The sequence below is a fragment of the Procambarus clarkii genome, chromosome 21 (assembly GCF_040958095.1).
Source record: "Procambarus clarkii isolate CNS0578487 chromosome 21, FALCON_Pclarkii_2.0, whole genome shotgun sequence".
Lineage (NCBI taxonomy): Eukaryota > Metazoa > Arthropoda > Malacostraca > Decapoda > Cambaridae > Procambarus > Procambarus clarkii.
In genome coordinates this window covers 43,628,383-43,647,520 of record NC_091170.1, presented here as the reverse complement: position 1 = coordinate 43,647,520, position 19,138 = coordinate 43,628,383, and the positions used below count along the sequence as shown (strand labels likewise).

Below are 19,138 nucleotides of genomic sequence, written 5' to 3'. Positions count from 1 at the left end.
ACCCCTGGGCGTGCCCACACCCCTGGGCGTGCCAGGGAGGGGCCCCACACCCCTGGGCGTGCCCACACCCCTGGGCGTGCCCACACCCCTGGGCGTGCCCACACCCCTGGGCGTGCCCACACCCCTGGGCGTGCCCACACCCCTGGGCGTGCCAGGGAGGGGCCCCACAACCCTGGGCGTGCCAGGGAGGGGCCCCACAACCCTGGGCGTGCCAGGGAGGGGCCCCACAACTCTGGGCGTGCCCACACCCCTGGGCGTGCCCACACCCCTGGGCGTGCCAGGGAGGGGCCCCACACCCCTGGGCGTGCCCACACCCCTGGGCGTGCCCACACCCCTGGGCGTGCCCACACCCCTGGGCGTGCCCACACCCCTGGGCGTGCCAGGGAGGGGCCCCACAACCCTGGGCGTGCCAGGGAGGGGCCCCACACCCCTGGGCGTGCCAGGCAGGGGACCCACACCCCTGGGCGTGCCAGGGAGGGGGCCCCACACCCCTGGGCGTGCCAGGGAGGGGCCCCACACCCCTGGGCGTGCCAGGGAGGGGCCCCACACCCCTGGGCGTACCAGGGAGGGGCCCCACAACCCTGGGCGTGCCAGGGAGGGGGCCCCACACCCCTGGGCGTGCCAGGGAGGGGGCCCCACACCCCTGTGCGTGCCAGGGAGGGGCCCCACACCCCTGGGCGTGCCAGGGAGGGGCCCCACACCCCTGGGCGTACCAGGGAGGGGCCCCACAACCCTGGGCGTGCCAGGGAGGGGGCCCCACACCCCTGGGCGTGCCAGGGAGGGGCCCCACACCCGGACTGTGTAGGCTAGGGTCACCCAGCAGCACGCGGGACGGGGAGTGTACACACACTACTAGCCTGAATACAAGAGGAACACAACGACAACAAAATTCTTACGAAACAAGAGTTGGAAATCAATATAAGAGGAAATGCTAAGCAAAAATTAACAAAATACAAATACGCATGTGTGTATCACCAGACTATTATACGCATGTATCACCAGACTACTATAAGCATGTATCATCAGACTACTATACGCATGTATCACCAGACTACTATACTCATGTATCATCAGACTACTATACACATGTATCATCAGACTACTATACACATATTCAAACACACATATCCTACTATTCAAAGGTTTGCCACCAGACTAGTACCCGAGCTGAGAGGTATGAGCTACGAGGAAAGACTACGGGAATTAAACCTCACTTCGCTGGAAGACAGAAGAGTTAGGGGGGACATGATCACCACATTCAAGATTCTGAAGGGGATTGATAGGGTAGATAAAGACAGTCTATTTAACACAAGGGGAACACGCACAAGGGGACACAGGTGGAAACTGAGTGCCCAAATGAGCCACAGAGATATTAGAAAGAACTTTTTTAGTGTCAGAGTGGTTGACAAATGGAATGCATTAGGAAGTGATGTGGTGGAGGCTGACTCCATACACAGTTTCAAGTGTAGATATGACAGAGCCCGATAGGCTCATGAATCTGTACACCTGTTGATTGACGGTTGAGAGGCGGGACCAAAGAGCCAGAGCTCAACCCCCGCAAACACAACTAGGTGAGTACAACTAGGTGAGTACATGTATCATCAGACTACTATACACATGTATCATCAGACTACTATACTCATGTGTGTATCGCCAGACTATTATATGCATGTATCATCAGACTACTATACACATGTATCATCAGACTACTATACACATGTATCATCAGACTACTATACACATGTATCATCAGACTACTATACTCATGTGTGTATCGCCAGACTATTATATGCATGTATCACCAGACTACTATACACATGTATCATCAGACTACTATACACATGTATCACCAGACTACTAAACGCTCCAGCATACACCCGTCCTCTCGAATAGTGTATCGTATTTTGAGGTATAAATCCCCTTAGGCCAAAAGCTGACGTACTAAGCGGCTCGCAAAACTATCGTGACGTTCCGTTTTCTATCCGCCGGTCCTAGGATAGGTTCAGGCAATTTAGTGCATCAGTTTACTGACGTTCGGAGCGCTCGAGGGGACGGGCTGGGGAAATTCTAATATCAAATTTGAGTGACGTGTGTAAACAACGAAACACCCTCCCACACACCGACAAGCTCCAGGGCAAACAGCCCCCAACAAAAGCATTTGGTTTAATTAGCGCGGGCATTAGAGGGGGGCAGAACTGTGCCGCTATTATGCCCATGAAGATCCAGTAGCCGCTCTGAGAGCGTAATAACGCCAGCCCCACATGCTGGCACCAGGGCAATCTCGCGGAGCCGCGCGTCAAGGGTACTTCATTACGCGTCACCGGTACACTTCCTTACGCGTCACCAGTACACTTCATTACGCGTCACCAGTACACTTCAATACGCGTCACCAGTACACTTCATTACGCGTCACCAGTACACTTCATTACGCGTCACCAGTACACTTCATTACGCGTCACCAGTACACTTCATTACTTAGGCTGAGTCTTCACAAGCACACACAAGACCCACATTATAGTTGCACAATACCCGGTTCCTCTAATGCTGAGGTACCTACCGGCTGCTTTGTGCCACCGAGCTAATATGACTTTTTAATATTCCGTTAATATAGTTCCGTATAATTAACGTGTACTCGGGATAATAGACAACAAGGTAGAGGTAAACAATGTACGCCTTGAGGCGCTCAATATCGACGCACAAGAATACATTAGTAATCATTGGATATTTCCCGTTGTTGTTATGGTAACAACTAATTGATTTGACGGGAGGGGGAAGACACAACAGCACCGCTGAAGAATTTAATTCTCGACAGCTAGTAAGGCTCGAATTCGCTACACTACACTATACCGAGTTGAACCGTATGTGCTGGATCTCCGATAATTATTGAATCTATATACAGGTCACATGGATCACCAGGGAGGGTGTACTTGTTCATCCAGTGGGCGGCGACGGTAGCACGCACGCAATCACATACGCGCTCGCACGCACTGCGATCGCAGGCACGCACTCACACGCATGCAGTCTTAGGCAAATTTCCTGGATTCTTTGGCCCTGCAGCCGCATAAAGGTGATGATATCGGACACTTGCGGGAGGAATACTAATGGTGGCAGGAATTTCATTATATACAGAATGACCAGATTCTGGTGGTGACTTTTCACAGACCGCGGACCCTAATAACGGTGTAAGTCTCAAGGAGCACTGGATTGTACCTTGATGTTATTCTGGGAGTTCTTCTACTTTCCCAAGCCCGGCACGAGGCCAGGCAAGACTTGACTTGTGAGAGTTTGGTCCAACAGGCTGTTGCTCGGAGCGGCCCGCAGGCCCACATATTCACCATGGCCCGGTTGATCCGGCACTGCTTGAAGAAAACTAGATAGATTTCTCTTGAAGATGTCCACGGTTGTTCCGGCAATATTTCTTATGCTCGATAGAGGATGTTGAACAACCGCGGACCTCAGATATTTATACAATGTTCTCTAATTGTGCTTATGTAACCCCTAATTTTCACTATTTCTATTGTCTATATCTGATATGAGAATAAGGAAAAGCAGTGATGCAAGGACTGTACCTCAGGGTACAGTCCTTGCATCACTGCTTTTCCTTATTCTCATATCAGAGATAGACAAAAATACAAATCACTGCTTCGTGTCATCGTTTGTAGATGACACAAAAATCAGCATGAAAATTACCTCTGCTGAAGACATTGAAAAACTACAAGCAGATATTAATGAAGTTTTCGACTGGGCATCAGAAAATAACATGATGTTTGACAGTGATAAATTCCAGGTACTCAGGTACGGTAAAAATGAGGACCTTAAACATAATACAGGATACAAAACAATAAAATGTGCCCATAGCAGGAAAGCAGCATGTAAAGGATTTGGGAATAATGATGTCTGACAACCTAACGTTTAGGGAGCATAACCAAGCAAATATTGCGGCCAGAAAAATTATAGAATTATAGGATGGATTACGAGAACTTTCAAATCCAGGGATCCCATCACAATAGTTGTTCTATTCAAATCACTTGTGCTGTCCCGTCTTGAGTACTGCTCGGTACTCACTCTCCCCTTCAGAGCAGGAGGGATTGCTGAAATAGAAGGAATACAGAGAACATATAACGCATACATAGACGCGATAAAGCACCTAAATTATTGGCATCGTCTCAAAGCTCTCCAAATGCATTTACAAGAAAGGAGACGAGAGAGATATCAAATAAAACACGTGGAAAATACTGGAGGGCCAGGTCCCAAATCTACACAGTAAAATAACAACATACTGGAGTGAACGATATGGAAGAAAATTCTGAATAGAACCAGTGAAGAGCAGAGGTGCCATAGGCACAATCAGAGAACACTGTTCAGAGAACAACATCAGAGGTCCACGGTTGTTCATCATACTCCCAGCGAGTATAAGAAATATTGCTGGAACAATCATGGGCATTTTCAAGAAAAAACTAGATAGTTTTCTTAAAGAAGTGCCGGACCAGCCGGACTAACCAGACTGTGGCGGATATGTGGGTCTGCGGGCCGCAACAGCCTGGTGGACCAAGCTCTCACATGTCAAGCCTGGCCTCGGGTCGGGCTTGGGGAGAGCAACAACTCCCAGAACCCAATCTAGCAGGTATCACGCAGTTATTCTGCACTTTCTTCCATATCGTTCACTCCAGTAAGTTGTTATTTTACTGTGTAGATCTCGGACCTGGCCCTCCAGTATTTTCCACGTGTTTTATTTGGTATCTCTCTCGTCTCCTTTCCTGTAAATGCATTTGGAGAGCTTTGAGACGATCCCAATAATCTGAGATATAGCTGCCGACCTCGTAACTTTGATAGATGTAGCTGGCCAAGACACCTTTTTTAATTGTTGCCGCCAGAAGCGGCTAGTTTATTGTGCACCCCATACTCATCCTGTGAGCGGTTGGATAAAAAGAATTACAGAGGGCACAAACGGTCTTATCAGACCTTAACGGTGATGATTACATTAACAATTTCATCTATCCTTCACACCTTATAATTGTAATATCAACGAGTTACAGAGAATGTTCTATTTCAGTAGCTCTATATTTCGTTAATAATTATACATTAATTATCGGTCTTATCACTAATACATAATTGTTGTATTGAGCTATGGAGATATTACAGTCATAGGGGGAGCTGCTGTCTGCTATTATTAGTCTTCACAATACACTACTTGCTTCTTAATATCATATGTCGTTTATCTACTGGAAGTGAAATATGGATACAGTGCAAAGATTTCAGGTATTTTATCCTTAGTAATAAGGTAGTTTGCCATTTCATACAACGTCAGTTTAGATTTATCTCTAAATGGTTCAATTTTACTACAATCCAAGATACAGTGTTCGAGTGTGTGTCCCTGTCTTTGTCCACACACTTTACACGTTACTTCATCTAGATCCCTACACAAGCCGAACTGCCAGAGACATCTGTAGCCAAGTCTTTTGGGAGCGGTGACAGACACCTGTCACCTAGTACCGTACCTCACCCCCCACACCTGGGGCTTTGTCCCCCCCCACCAGGGTTACCTGGTTGATGGGGTTCTGGGAGCTCTTCTACTCCCCAAGCCCGGCCCGAGGCCAGGCTCGACTTGTGAGAGTTTGGTCCACCAGGCTGTTGCTTGGAGCGGCCCGCAGGCCCACATACCCACCACAGCTCGGTTGGTCCGGCACTCCTTGGAGGAATAAATCTAGTTTCCTCTTGAAAATGTCCACGGTTGTTCCGGCAATATTTCTTATGCTTGCTGGGAGGACGTTGAACAACCGCGGACCTCTGATGTTTATACAGTGTTCTCTGATTGTGCCTATGGCACCTCTGCTCTTCATTGGTTCTATTCTACATTTTCTTCCATGTCGTTCACTCCAGTACGTTGTTATTTTACTGTGTAGATTTGGTACTTGGCCCTCAAGTATCTTCCAGGTGTATATTATTTGATATCTCTCCCGTCTTCTTTCTAGTGAGTACATTTGGAGGGCTTTGAGACGATCCCAATAATTTAGGTGCTTTATTGCATCTATGCGTGCCGTATATGTTCTCTGTATTCCCTCTATTTCAGCAATCTCTCCTGCTCTGAAGGGGGAAGTGAGTACTGAGCAGTACTCAAGACGGGACAACACGGTGAGCGGCACTTTGATCAAGCCTCCTGTTCCTGCCTTTCTCTCTCTTCACCACTCTCCACATCTCTCTACCCTCTCCCCCATCTCTCCACCACACTCCCCCTCTCTCTACCACTCTCCCCCATCTCTCCACCACACTCCCCCCTCTCTCCACCACACTCTCCCCCATCTCTGCACCACACCACATCCTCATATTTCTCCGCCCTTGTGGTTACGAAGACCTTTATAATCATGATTGCTATATTTTTCTGATATTTCAATCCTATTACCAACTTTCCAGGCCCAGGAAAAATCAGTAAATTATCTGGGATGGTGTTCCCTCGATGAGGGGGGGTAGGGGGAGAGCGGCGCTACTTACGGGGATGGAGTTGTAGAGAAGAGCGGTGAGGAGGTCGACTGTGAGGTGGATCGGGGGTTATGAGGGAGTGTTGTGATGGGGGATGTTTCTGTTGGCGTGATTAGCCAGACTGCGTTTGCAGCTCACATAAATTCGAGATTGCGCATTATTGAGGGGTTGATGTGTTGAGTTGAAATTCTACGCTATTCTATCAAATAATATACACGTGGAAAGTACTATGTCCCTGGCCTAGTAGGGAATACTGTCTCCTGGCCTAGTAGGGAATACTGTCTCCTGGCCTAGTAGGGAATACTGTCTCCTGGCCTAGTAGGGAATACTGTCTCCTGGCCTAGTAGGGAATACTGTCTCCTGGCCTAGTAGGGAATACTGTCTCCTGGCCTAGTAGGGAATACTGTCTCCTGGCCTAGTAGGGAATACTGTCTCCTGGCCTAGTAGGGAATACTGTCTCCTGGCCTAGTAGGGAATACTGTCTCCTGGCCTAGTAGGGAATACTGTCTCCTGGCCTAGTAGGGAATACTGTCTCCTGGCCTAGTAGGGAATACTGTCTCCTGGCCTAGTAGGGAATACTGTCTCCTGGCCTAGTAGGGAATACTGTCTCCTGGCCTAGTAGGGAATACTGTCTCCTGGCCTAGTAGGGAATACTGTCTCCTGGCCTAGTAGGGAATACTGTCTCCTGGCCTAGTAGGGAATACTGTCTCCTGGCCTAGTAGGGAATACTGTCTCCTGGCCTAGTAGGGAATACTGTCTCCTGGCCTAGTAGTGAATACTGTCTCCTGGCCTAGTAGGGAATACTGTCTCCTGGCCTAGTAGGGAATACTGTCTCCTGGCCTAGTAGGGAATACTGTCTCCTGGCCTAGTAGGGAATACTGTCTCCTGGCCTAGTAGGGAATACTGTCTCCTGGCCTAGTAGGGAATACTGTCTCCTGGCCTAGTAGGGAATACTGTCTCCTGGCCTAGTAGAGAATACTGTCTCCTGGCCTAGTAGGGAATACTGTCTCCTGGCCTAGTAGGGAATACTGTCTCCTGGCCTAGTAGTGAATACTGTCTCCTGGCCTAGTAGGGAATACTGTCTCCTGGCCTAGTAGGGAATACTGTCTCCTGGCCTAGTAGTGAATACTGTCTCCTGGCCTAGTAGGGAATACTGTCTCCTGGCCTAGTAGGGAATACTGTCTCCTGGTCTAGTAGAGAATACTGTCTCCTGGCCTAGTAGGGGAATACTGTCTCCTGCCCTAGTAGTGAATACTGTCTCCTGACCTAGTAGAGAATACTGTCTCCTGGCCTAGTAGAGAATACTGTCTCCTGGCCTAGTAGAGAATACTGTCTCCTGGCCTAGTAGAGAATACTGTCTCCTGGCCTAGTAGGGGAATACTGTCTCCTGCCCTAGTAGTGAATACTGTCTCCTGACCTAGTAGAGAATACTGTCTCCTGGCCTAGTAGAGAATACTGTCTCCTGGCCTAGTAGGGAATACTGTCTCCTGGCCTAGTAGGGAATACTGTCTCCTGGCCTACTAGGGAATACTGTCTCCTGGCCTAGTAGGGAATACTGCCTCCTGGCCTAGTAGGGAATACTGTCTCCTGGTCTAGTAGGGAATACTGTCTCCTGGCCTACTAGGGAATACTGTCTCCTGGCCTACTAGGGAATACTGTCTCCTGGCCTAGTAGGGAATACTGTCTCCTGGCCTAGTAGGGAATACTGTCTCCTGGCCTAGTAGGGAATACTGTCTCCTGGCCTACTAGGGAATACTGTCTCCTGGCCCGAATAAGGAACTAGCCCCCCCCCCCAGCACTTCCTGGGTGTAGCTATAGCACACACATTGTCTGCCTCCAATAAAGTACAATTTCAGCCAATTTTTTAGATTTTTCGTTAACCAGAAGCTCAATATGCGAAAACTTTTTTTCAACTAGGCTGTTGCTTCACGCGGCCTGCATGCAAAACAAGTCTTGACACTGCGATAGCATCTTGCATGATTTGAGAAATTCCAGCGAAACTTCCTCATACCTTACTTCAAAGGATTTACACAACTACTTGCGAAACATGTACATCTTTCCTTAATGGTGGTGGCTTTGTTTACCTTTATTAAATAGTTCTGGAGCCTGGAAATATCATAACACAAATATATTATTGATACAAGAAAAATAAGATGCACAGGTTTCGTTAGTTGCGTAAATGCTTGATGCAACCCGTTCTCGCACTTGCTTATAGTCAATATCGGCTTATTTAATAAGTGCATATGTGACATACTAATTGATTGTGAATATTTTAGTTTACCTTGAAAAGCTTCATAGAAAACACCGACCTCACCTAACCTTCTTAATATGTTAAGCTAAGCATCTTATTGCGTCTTATTTACAATTATTACTTAACCTCTGAACAGTATGGGTTAAGTAATAACTGTAATTAAGAAGCAATAAGATGCTCATCTTAACATACTAAGGTGGTTAGGTGAGGTCGGTGTTTTCTATGAAGCTTTTCAAGGTAAACTAAAATATTCACAATCAATTAGTATGTCACATATACACATATTAAATAAGCCAATATTGACTATAAGCAAGTGCGAGAACGGGTTGCTTGATGAGTGTTGGTCCGGTCACTTGGGGAGCTGTGACCACACGAATGTGTGACGCGGTGTAAAAACTTGTCTTAATTACCGTCGCTCAGATGATTCTCATCATCACAATACTTCCAGTATACTGAATGTCGCCGAGTTGAAGGCTTCACACAGGTGAGGTTGAACACCCTTTAATTAAGGTCTGACAAGACCCGTCAATAGGTTCAAAATCCCACCCTGATGACACGTCACCTAGGACACGTCACCTAGGACATGTCACCTAGGACACGTCACCTAGGACACGTCGCCTAGGACACGTCACCTAGGACACGTCACCTAGGACACGTCGCCTAGGACACGTCATCTAGGACACGTCACCTAGGACACGTCACCTAGGACACGTCGCCTAGGACACGTCCCCTAGGACACGTCACCTAGGACACGTCATCTAGGACACGTCACCTAGGACACGTCATCTAGGACACGTCACCTAGGACACGTCCCCTAGGACACGTCCCCTAGGACACGTCACCTAGGACACGTCACCTAGGACACGTCACCTAGGACACGTCATCCAGGACACCTCACCTAGGACACGTCGCCTAGGACACGTCACCTAGGACACGTCACCTAGGACACGTCGCCTAGGACACGTCCCCTAGGACACGTCACCTAGGACACGTCATCTAGGACACGTCACCTAGGACACGTCCCCTAGGACACGTCACCTAGGACACGTCACCTAGGACACGTCATCTAGGACACGTCACCTAGGACACGTCACCTAGGACACGTCATCTAGGACACCTCCCCTAGGACATGTGGCTACCTTGTGTAGCTTCCGGGAATCAACTGGCTCCCGGCCCGGTCCAGTCTCCGACCAGGCCTCCCGGTTGGTCGTCTGGTCAACCAGGCTGTTGGACGCGGCTGCTCGCAGCCTGATGTATAAATCACAGCCTGGTTGATCAGGTGTTTTTCGTAGGTGTTTATCCAGTTCTCTCTTGAACACTGTGAGGGGTCGGCCAGTTATGCCCCTTATGTGTAGTGGAAGCGTGTTGAACAGTCTCGGGCCTCTGATGTTGATAGAGTTCTCTCTGAGTACCTGTTGCACCTCTGCTCTTCAGCGGGGGTATTCTGCACATCCTGCCATGTCTTCTGGTCTCATGTGATGTTATTTCTGTGTGCAGGTTTGGGACCAGCCCCTCTAATACCTTCCTCGTGTAAAATATTATGTATCTCTCTCGCCAGCGCTCAAGAGAATACAGATATAGAACTTTCAGCTGGTCCCAATAATCAAGATGACTTATAGAGTGGATTCCAGCAGTAAAGGATCTTTGCACGCTCTCCAGGTTAGCAATTGCTCCGGCTCTGAATGGGGCTGTTAGAGTGCAACAATATTCCACCCTAGAGAGCACTAGTGTCTTTAAAAGTATTATCACTGGTATGGCGTCCCTTGTTTGGAAGATCCTTGTGATCCAACCTGTCATTTTTCTTGCAGTCCTGACAGCTACTTTATGGTGTTCTATAAAGGTAATCAGGTCTTCTGACATGATCACTCCCAGATCCTTTACATTGCTCTTTTGTTGTATAGTGTGATTTGACTGTTTTATATATGGTTTCCGTTTTTATATTTTCGTTTTTTCCATAACACAGGAGCTGAAACTTATTTTCATTAATCATCGTATCATTATCTGTGGCCCATTGAAAGACCTGATTTATATCCGATTGGAGGTTTGCCGTGTCCAATCGGCAAACCACCTGTTAATGAATGAAAAATGGTTTACACACAACCTGTCCTCAACTCTAGTCCATTACATCCAGCGGTCGACCCCACAGACGCATTCATAAATTTTTACATGCTGTTACAAAACAGAAATTTTCTCAAATATAAATTAATATTATAATATACTAGCATATTGTGTATATATAGGTATAGGTTAGGTGTTTAGGTTCTGTTGGCGATTATTTGTATTTGTAGTACGTGGGTGAAGCATTTACAGCGTTGTGGTTCGAACAAAATTCGTCAGTGAAGCACTTGTTCCGGAAGTGTTCGAACGTCAGCAGTTGTGAGTGGTGTGTAAACCGTTTTTAATTCATAAACCGCGGGGGGAGGGGGGGGGGGGTTTGGCGGGTGCATGGAATCACTTTTGGGTCTTTGGAGGACGGGCTGGGACACACAACTCACAACTGATGGCGTGCGAACACTTCCGGAACAAGTCCTTCGCTGACGACTTTTGTTCGAACCACAACGCTGTAAATGCTTCACCCACGTACTACAAATATAAATATTAGCCAACGGAACCTGAACACCTAACCTAACCAATGCCTAAATATGCACAATATGCATATATATATATATATATATAACAATATTAATTTATATTTGAGAAAATTCCAATTATGAATTGTTACAGCATGCATTCAAATAACAGGATGTTAAAAATTGATGAATGCGTCCTTGGGGTCGACCGCTGGATGGAATGGACTTGGTCTGAGGACGGGTTGTATAACCCCCTCACATACACTTACAAACGCCCGTCAAGGTGCAGTCTCCGTGGTGTAGTGGTAAGACACTCGCCTGGCGTTCCGCGAGCGCTATGTCATGGGTTCGTATCCTGGCCGGGGAGGATTTACTGGGCGCAATTCCTTAACTGTAGCCTCTGTTTAACGCAACAGTAAAATGTGTACTTGGATGAAAAAACGATTCTTCGCGGCGGGGATCGTATTCCAAGGACCTGCCCGAAACGCTACGCGTACTAGTGGCTGTACAAGAATGTAACAACTCTTGTATATATCTCAAAAAAAAAAAAAAAAAAAAAAAAAAAAAAAAAAAAAAAAAGGTGGAGTGTCAGTACAATGAGTCACTGCTGAGTGACTCATTTGCAAAAAATAAAAAAAGAACAATAAAGAAGATTTACATTCCATAAACACGAGAGAACACCAAGTAAAGCAAAGTGAATCAAGTGCAATTCAATCCTCTATTGTTTTTAAAACAGAGCTCGAGCATCATAAATAAGATACGCAGCGCCGAGTGTGTTAAAGACGCCGCGCCATCGCCATATGTAAATGGCTCAGCAACCTTCTGCACACGAGATGAATGGTGACGGTGATGGTGGGCCCCCCACGGGGGGAGGGGGGGCTGCGGCCCCCACGGGGGAGGGGGGACTGTGGCCCCCCCACGGGGGAGGGGACAGGGGCCCCACGGGGAAGAGGGGACAGGGCCCCCCCCCACGGGGGAGGGGACAGGGGCCCCACGGGGGAGGAGGGACTGTGACCCCCCCACGGGGGAGGGGACAGGGGCCCCCCACGGGGGAGGGGGGCAGGGCCCCCACGGGGGAGGGGGACAGGGCGCCCACCCTAGTTACTCCTGGGGGAAAGGTGGGCCATGTACTCTAGTAACCCCCCCCCCCCCGGGGAAAGAAGCAGGATAACCACTCTGGTATTCCCCTGGGAGACTGGGCCACCACTCTGGTACCCCCGAGGGGATGGCAGGGCAAATCACTCTGGTATCCCTGGGGCGAGTAGGTTAGGCCATCACTCTTGATATCCTCCAGGAGGCAGGCCAACCACTCTGGTACCCCGGGGGCGAGTAGGTTAGGCCATCACTCTTGATATCCTCCAGGAGGCAGGCCAACCACTCTGGTACCCCGGGGAAGGCTGGACCTCCACTGGTATCCCCTCTCCCCCCCTCGGTTAACCCCGGGGGAGGGGGGGGAGAAGGCCTTGCATCAACCCTCTCCCAATATACAAGCAAGTCACTCATTATCATCAACAACTACACTTTAGGTCGGAGCGGGTTGTAAGGTATGACCACAAGCGTCCTTGATATTATCAGTACGGCCATAAATTGTGTTAAACCCGTTCCTCAGCGTCGTTTTGTGGGACCCAGATAACACCACTATGGTTCCCTCCTGCTGGATGAGACGGAAGGTGGACACACCGCCAGCCTCTAAGCCAACACTTTGCTCATCCTTAATTATCACCAAGTCCCCTCATAGTAGGCATCCGTCAGTCTCAGGAGACTGATGGATGCTTCATAAGTCCCTCATATAACCATCGTCATCCAGCAGGAGAGTTATTACCCCACACGTGCACGTGTTGTGGACTGGATGTATTACCATTGTTGTGTAGCAGAGCAGGAGTAGTTAGGTAAGGCTTGGATACAACGGGGTTTCCTTGGATGGACCTGGCCCTGATTCCTACTGGAATGTTCCCCCCGTTGTGGGGTTCAAGAGTGAACTGGATAAGCACCTCCAAAGAATACCTGATCAACCAGACTGTGATTCATACGTCAAGGCAGCCGCGTCAAACAGCCTGGTTGACCAGTCCAGCAATGTGAAGGCCTGGTCGATGACCGGGCCGCGGGGACGCTAAGCCCCGGAACAACTCCAAGGTAGGGTAAGGTGACGAGTCTTGTGACGTCACATGAATGACGTCATCTCCAGCTGAGGCAAGGTCAACAATGGGAGCCCCTAATTGGTTCAAAGTCACGTGAGTTTGAGAAAATCGGACTTGTCTCATGTGCGTCGTCACTTTCACTGAAATGTGTCTGAAGCAGAGAGCAAGGAGAGGCACCTTCCCCCTCCTTGCCTGTAGCAGAGGTCACACGCTAATGAAGAAGTGTGACAAGACTGGCGATTGCCGCTGGCCAGAATTTCAGACCCAAAGAAGATCTTTGTCCTAGAAGAACATATTTGTGGAGGAACGTCTACAAGAGGACACCTGGAGGACACCTGCTCTAGTAGCCCAGACGTCAAAATGAGGCTGTGTGTGAGACGGGGGGAACTGTGGGCAGATCTTGGAACTTGTATTCTACAAATTTGAGCTCGAATGCAGGGAAGGGAAGGGAAGGGAGCGCCCCCTGTCAGGTTGCAAGCGATGTGCACACTCAACCGACATCACCAGACTGGACGATGATTCTGGACACAGGCTGGAGACGGCCTGCATCTCCGACACCTTAAGCAACACCGTGTATACAGAAGGGGTCAGCAAGAGGGTTTGATTACGTTAATGCTTCTCTGGAGATCCATCGCAGTTGTGTATTTCTGCTCTTATGCCGTGTACCCGGTGAGCAGGACGTTCTGGAATTATATTGTATTCATTGTGTGGGATCAGTTGATCCTGTTATTGATCCGTCGTGTGGGATCAGTTGATCCTGTTATTGATCCGTCGTGTGGGATCAGTTGATCCTGTTATTGATCCGTCGTGTGGGATCAGTTGATCCGTCGTGTGCGTGTGTGGACGCTTGCCTGCAGTACGATAATTATTAGCCCTAATTACTGATGCGTTGTGACAAGTCTCCATATCCTGTGTATAATGTAGCACACACACCAGGCTACCAGGGGCCTGGTAGCCTGGTGGATAGCGCACAGGATTCGTAATTCTGTGGCGCGGGTTCGATTCCCGCACCAGGAAGAAACAAATGGGCAAAAGTTTCTTTCACCCTGAATGCCCCTGTTACCTAGCAGTAAATAGGTACCTGGGAGTTAGTCAGCTGTCACGGAATGCTTCCTGTGGTGTGTGGGGTGTGGAGAAAAATAGAAAAGAAAAAAGAGGAGTTAGTAAACAGTTGATTGAAAGTTGAGAGACGGGCCGAAAGAGGAAAGCTCAACCCCCGCAAACACAACTAGGTGAATACACGTACCCAAATGAGCCACAGGGACGATAGAAAGAACTTTTTCAGTGTCAGAGTAGTTAACAGGTGGAATGCATTAGGTAGTGAAACGGTAGAGGCTGACTCCATACACAGTTTTAAATGTAGATATGATTGCTGGTACATTGCTGAGCCCAGTAGGCTCAGCAATCTGTACACTAGTTGATTGACGATTGAGAGGCGGGACCAAAGAGCCAAAGCTCAACCCCCGCAAGCACAAATAGGTGAGTACACACACACACACACACACACACACACACACACACACACACACACACACACACACACACACACACACACACACACACACAGGTGTCAGGTGATCAGGTGACACAGATTAAGCAAGAAAGAGAGGGCTGGGCGGACTGCATTTTCTTGGATTGTCGGAAAGCCTTTGACACAGTACCGCATAAGAGGCTGGTACATAAGCTGGAGAGACAGGCAGGTGTAGCTGGTAAGGTGCTCCAGTGGATAAGGGAGTATCTAAGCAATAGGAAGCAGAGAGTTACAGTGAGGGGTGAGACCTCCGATTGGCGTGAAGTCACCAGTGGAGTCCCACAGGGCTCTGTACTCGGTCCTATCTTGTTTCTGATATATGTAAATGATCTCCCGGATGGTATCGATTCATTTCTCTCAATGTTTGCGGACGATGCTAAAATTATGAGAAGGATTAAAACAGAAGAGGACTGTTTGAGGCTTCAAGAAGACCTAGACAAGCTGAAGGAATGGTCGAACAAATGGTTGTTAGAGTTTAACCCAACCAAATGTAATGTAATGAAGATAGGTGTAGGGAGCAGGAGGCCAGATACAAGGTATCATCTGGGAGAGGAAATTCTTCAGGAGTCAGAGAAGGAAAAAGACTTGGGGGTTGATATCACGCCAGACCTGTCTCCTGCAGCACATATCAAGCGGATAACATCAGCGGCATATGCCAGGCTGGCCAACATACGAACGGCATTCAGAAACTTGTGTAAAGAATCATTCAGAACTTTGTATACCACATATGTCAGGCCAATCCTGGAGTATGCAGCCCCAGCATGGAGTCCATATCTAGTCAAGGATAAGACTAAACTGGAAAAGGTTCAAAGGTTTGCCACCAGACTAGTACCCGAGCTGAGAGGTATGAGCTACGAGGAGAGACTACGGGAATTAAACCTCACTTCGCTGGAAGACAGAAGAGTTAGGGGGGACATGATCAGCACATTCAAGATTCTGAAGGGAATTGATAGGGTAGATAAAGACAGTCTATTTAACACAAGGGGAACACGCACAAGGGGACACAGGTGGAAACTGAGTGCCCAAATGAGCCACAGAGATGTTAGAAAGAACTTTTTTAGTGTCAGAGTGGTTGACAAATGGAATGCATTAGGAAGTGATGTGGTGGAGGCTGACTCCATACACAGTTTCAAGTGTAAGGTATGACAGAGCCCGATAGGCTCAGGAATCTGTACACCTGTTGATTGACGGTTGAGAGGCGGGACCAAAGAGCCAGAGCTCAACCCCCGCAAACACAACTAGGTGAGTACAACTAGGTAAGTACGTACGTACGTGTTATTTCTCTATCTTATCTGCCACGTCTCCGTCTCTGTCCGTCCGTCCCCACCCCCCCCACTCTCTCTCTCCCTCCCCTGCACACTACCGCCGCGGCTCCGCCCCCAGATCCTCCCACCACCTAGAGGACCATCCACCATTACTCCCCTCTGAGCTTTCTGATTTGATCTAAATCCAGCCAACAATTACCCGGAGCTCCGCTCTATCCCCACGATGCTCTAATTTGGCTCAAACAACTTCAAAGCATTTTTGTTACCTTTTCTCGCAACTGGAAATGTCCGACTCTAGCAAAAATTACACAAAAATATAAATAAATAATTATATATATATATATATATATATATATATATATATATATATATATATATATATATATATATATATACATATATATATATATATATATATATATATATATATATGTATATATATATATATATATATATATATATATATATATATATATATACACATAAATAACAAACTGACAGTTGAGAGGCGGGACCAAAGAGCCAAAGCTCAACCCCCGCAAGCACAACTTGGTGAGTACATACATACACTTACATATATCAACAGTATGGTTATATCACGAGTGGTTCAAGAAGTGGCCCACAACACACTCTCTACATGGACATTAAAATCTACCTTCACCTTTCCTGAGAGTCTCCCAGCGTCCCTGAGGGTCTCCTAGCGTCCCTGAGGGCCTCTCAGCGTCCCCTGAGGGCCTCTCAGCATCCCCTGAGGGCCTCCCAGCGTCCCTGAGGGCCTCGCAGCGTCCCTGAGGGACTCGCAGCGCCCCTGAGGGCCTCGCAGCGTCCCTGATGGCCTCGCAGCGTCCCTGAGGGCCTCGCAGCGTCCCTGAGGGCCTCGCAGCGTCCCTGAGGGACTCGCAGCGTCCCTGAGGGACTCGCAGCGCCCCTGAGGGCCTCGCAGCGTCCCTGATGGCCTCGCAGCGTCCCTGAGGGCCTCGCAGCGTCCCTGAGGGCCTCGCAGCGTCCCTGAGGGCCTCGCAGCGTCCCTGAGGGCCTCGCAGCGTCCCTGAGGGCCTCCCAGCGTCCCTGAGGGTCTTTCACAACACATGAGGGCCTCGCAGCGCCCCTGAGGGACTCCCAGCGCGCCTTAGGGCCTCCCAGCGTCCCTGAGGGCCTCGCAGCGTCCCTGAGGGCCTCGCAACGTCCCTGATGGCCTCGCAGCGTCCCTGAGGGACTCGCAGCGCCCCTGAGGGCCTCGCAGCGTCCCCGAGGGCCTCGCAGCGTCCCTGAGGGCCTCGCAGCGCCCCTGAGGGACTCCCAGCGTCCCTTAGGGCCTCGCAGCGTCCCTGATGGCCTCGCAGCGTCCCTGAGGGCCTCGCAGCGTCCCTGAGGGCCTCGCAGCGTCCCTGAGGGCCTCGCAGCGTCCATGAGGGCTTCCCAGCGTCCCTGAGGGTCTCTCAGAACACATGAGGGCCTCTCAGCGCCCCTGAGGGCCTCCCAGCGTCCCTGAGGGCCTCCCAGCGCCCCTGAGGGTCTCTCAGCGCCCCTGAGGGCCTTCCAGCTTCCCTGAGGGCCTCCCAGCGCCCCTGAGGGCCTTCCAGCTTCCCTGAGGGCCTCCCAGCGCCCCTGAGGGCCTCCCAGCGATCCTGAGGGCCTTCCAGCTTCCCTGAGGGCCTCCCAGCGCCCCTGAGGGCCTCCCAGCGATCCTGAGGGTCTCCCAGCGCCCCTGAGGGTCTCCCAGCGCCCCTGAGGGTCTCCCAGCGCCCCTGAGGGTCTCCCAGCGCCCCTGAGGGTCTCCCAGCGCCCCTGAGGGTCTCCCAGCGCCCCTGAGGGGCAGCCGCCCCCCCTACAGACCGCAACAATTATCACCTCTCCCTCTTTTAAATGCATTTTTAATTATTTCTGGGAATGAGTTTTGAGTTAAAGCAGCAAATGTTGACTGCTTCAGCTGTTGCCCTCCGACCTTACCGCCTCAAAAGTTACAGGTCAAACACTCACATATTTACACAGGTATTGACGGGCAGAATTCTTCTCACTTACGTTCCTCTGAAACTGACGGAAAGTTTGGCGTTGTTTACACACAGTAAATTACATTTACATAATCAAAAACACCACTGGTTGTTAACCCCCCCTCGTTATCGCCACTATTACCACCCCCTCGTTATCGCCATCGTTACCACCCCTTCGTTATCGCCATCGTTACCACCCCTTCGTTATCGCCATCATTACCACCCCCTCGTTATCGCCATCGTTACCACCCCTTCGTTATCGCCATCGTTACCATCCCCTCGTTATCGCCATCGTTACCACCCCCTCGTTATCGCCATCGTTACCACCCCCTCGTTATCGCCACCATTACCACCCCCCCTCGTTATCGCCACCATTACCACCCCCTCGTTATCGCCACCATTACCACCTCCCTCGTTATCGCCACCACCCCACCCCCTCGTTATCGCCACCATTACCACCCCTCGTTATCGCCACCATTACCACCCCCCTCGTTATCGCCACCACCCCACCCCCTCGTTATCGCCACCATTACCACCCCCTCGTTATCGCCACCATTACCACCCCCCTCGTTATCGCCACCACCCCACCCCCTCGTTATCGCCACCATTACCACCCCTCGTTATCGCCACCATTACCACCCCCCTCGTTATCGCCACCACCCCACCCCCTCGTTATCGCCACCATTACCACCCCTCGTTATCGCCACCATTACCACCCCTCGTTATCGCCACCATTACCACCCCCCTCGTTATCGCCACCACCCCACCCCCTCGTTATCGCCACCATTACCACCCCTCGTTATCGCCACCATTACCACCCCCCTCGTTATCGCCACCACCCCACCCCCTCGTTATCGCCACCATTACCACCCCTCGTTATCGCCACCATTACCACCCCCCTCGTTATCGCCACCA

General features: G+C 49.9%; 1 protein-coding gene across 1 annotated transcript; it reads right to left on the bottom strand.

Moving 5' to 3' along the window:
• Window positions 1-16,970: 16,970 nt before the first annotated feature.
• On the bottom strand, window positions 16,971-18,104 carry LOC123760684 (ribosomal large subunit pseudouridine synthase B-like). The gene has a single exon (XM_045746468.2). It carries the CDS (start codon window positions 18,102-18,104, stop codon window positions 16,971-16,973), a length of 1,134 nt encoding a protein of 377 aa, XP_045602424.2.
• Between the last annotated feature and the right edge of the window lie 1,034 nt (window positions 18,105-19,138).

Excerpts from the sequence above, each read along its gene's own strand:
- LOC123760684 (XM_045746468.2), bottom strand. The coding sequence starts at position 18,104 with ATGCATTTAAAAGAGGGAGAGGTGATAATTGTTGCGGTCTGTAGGGGG.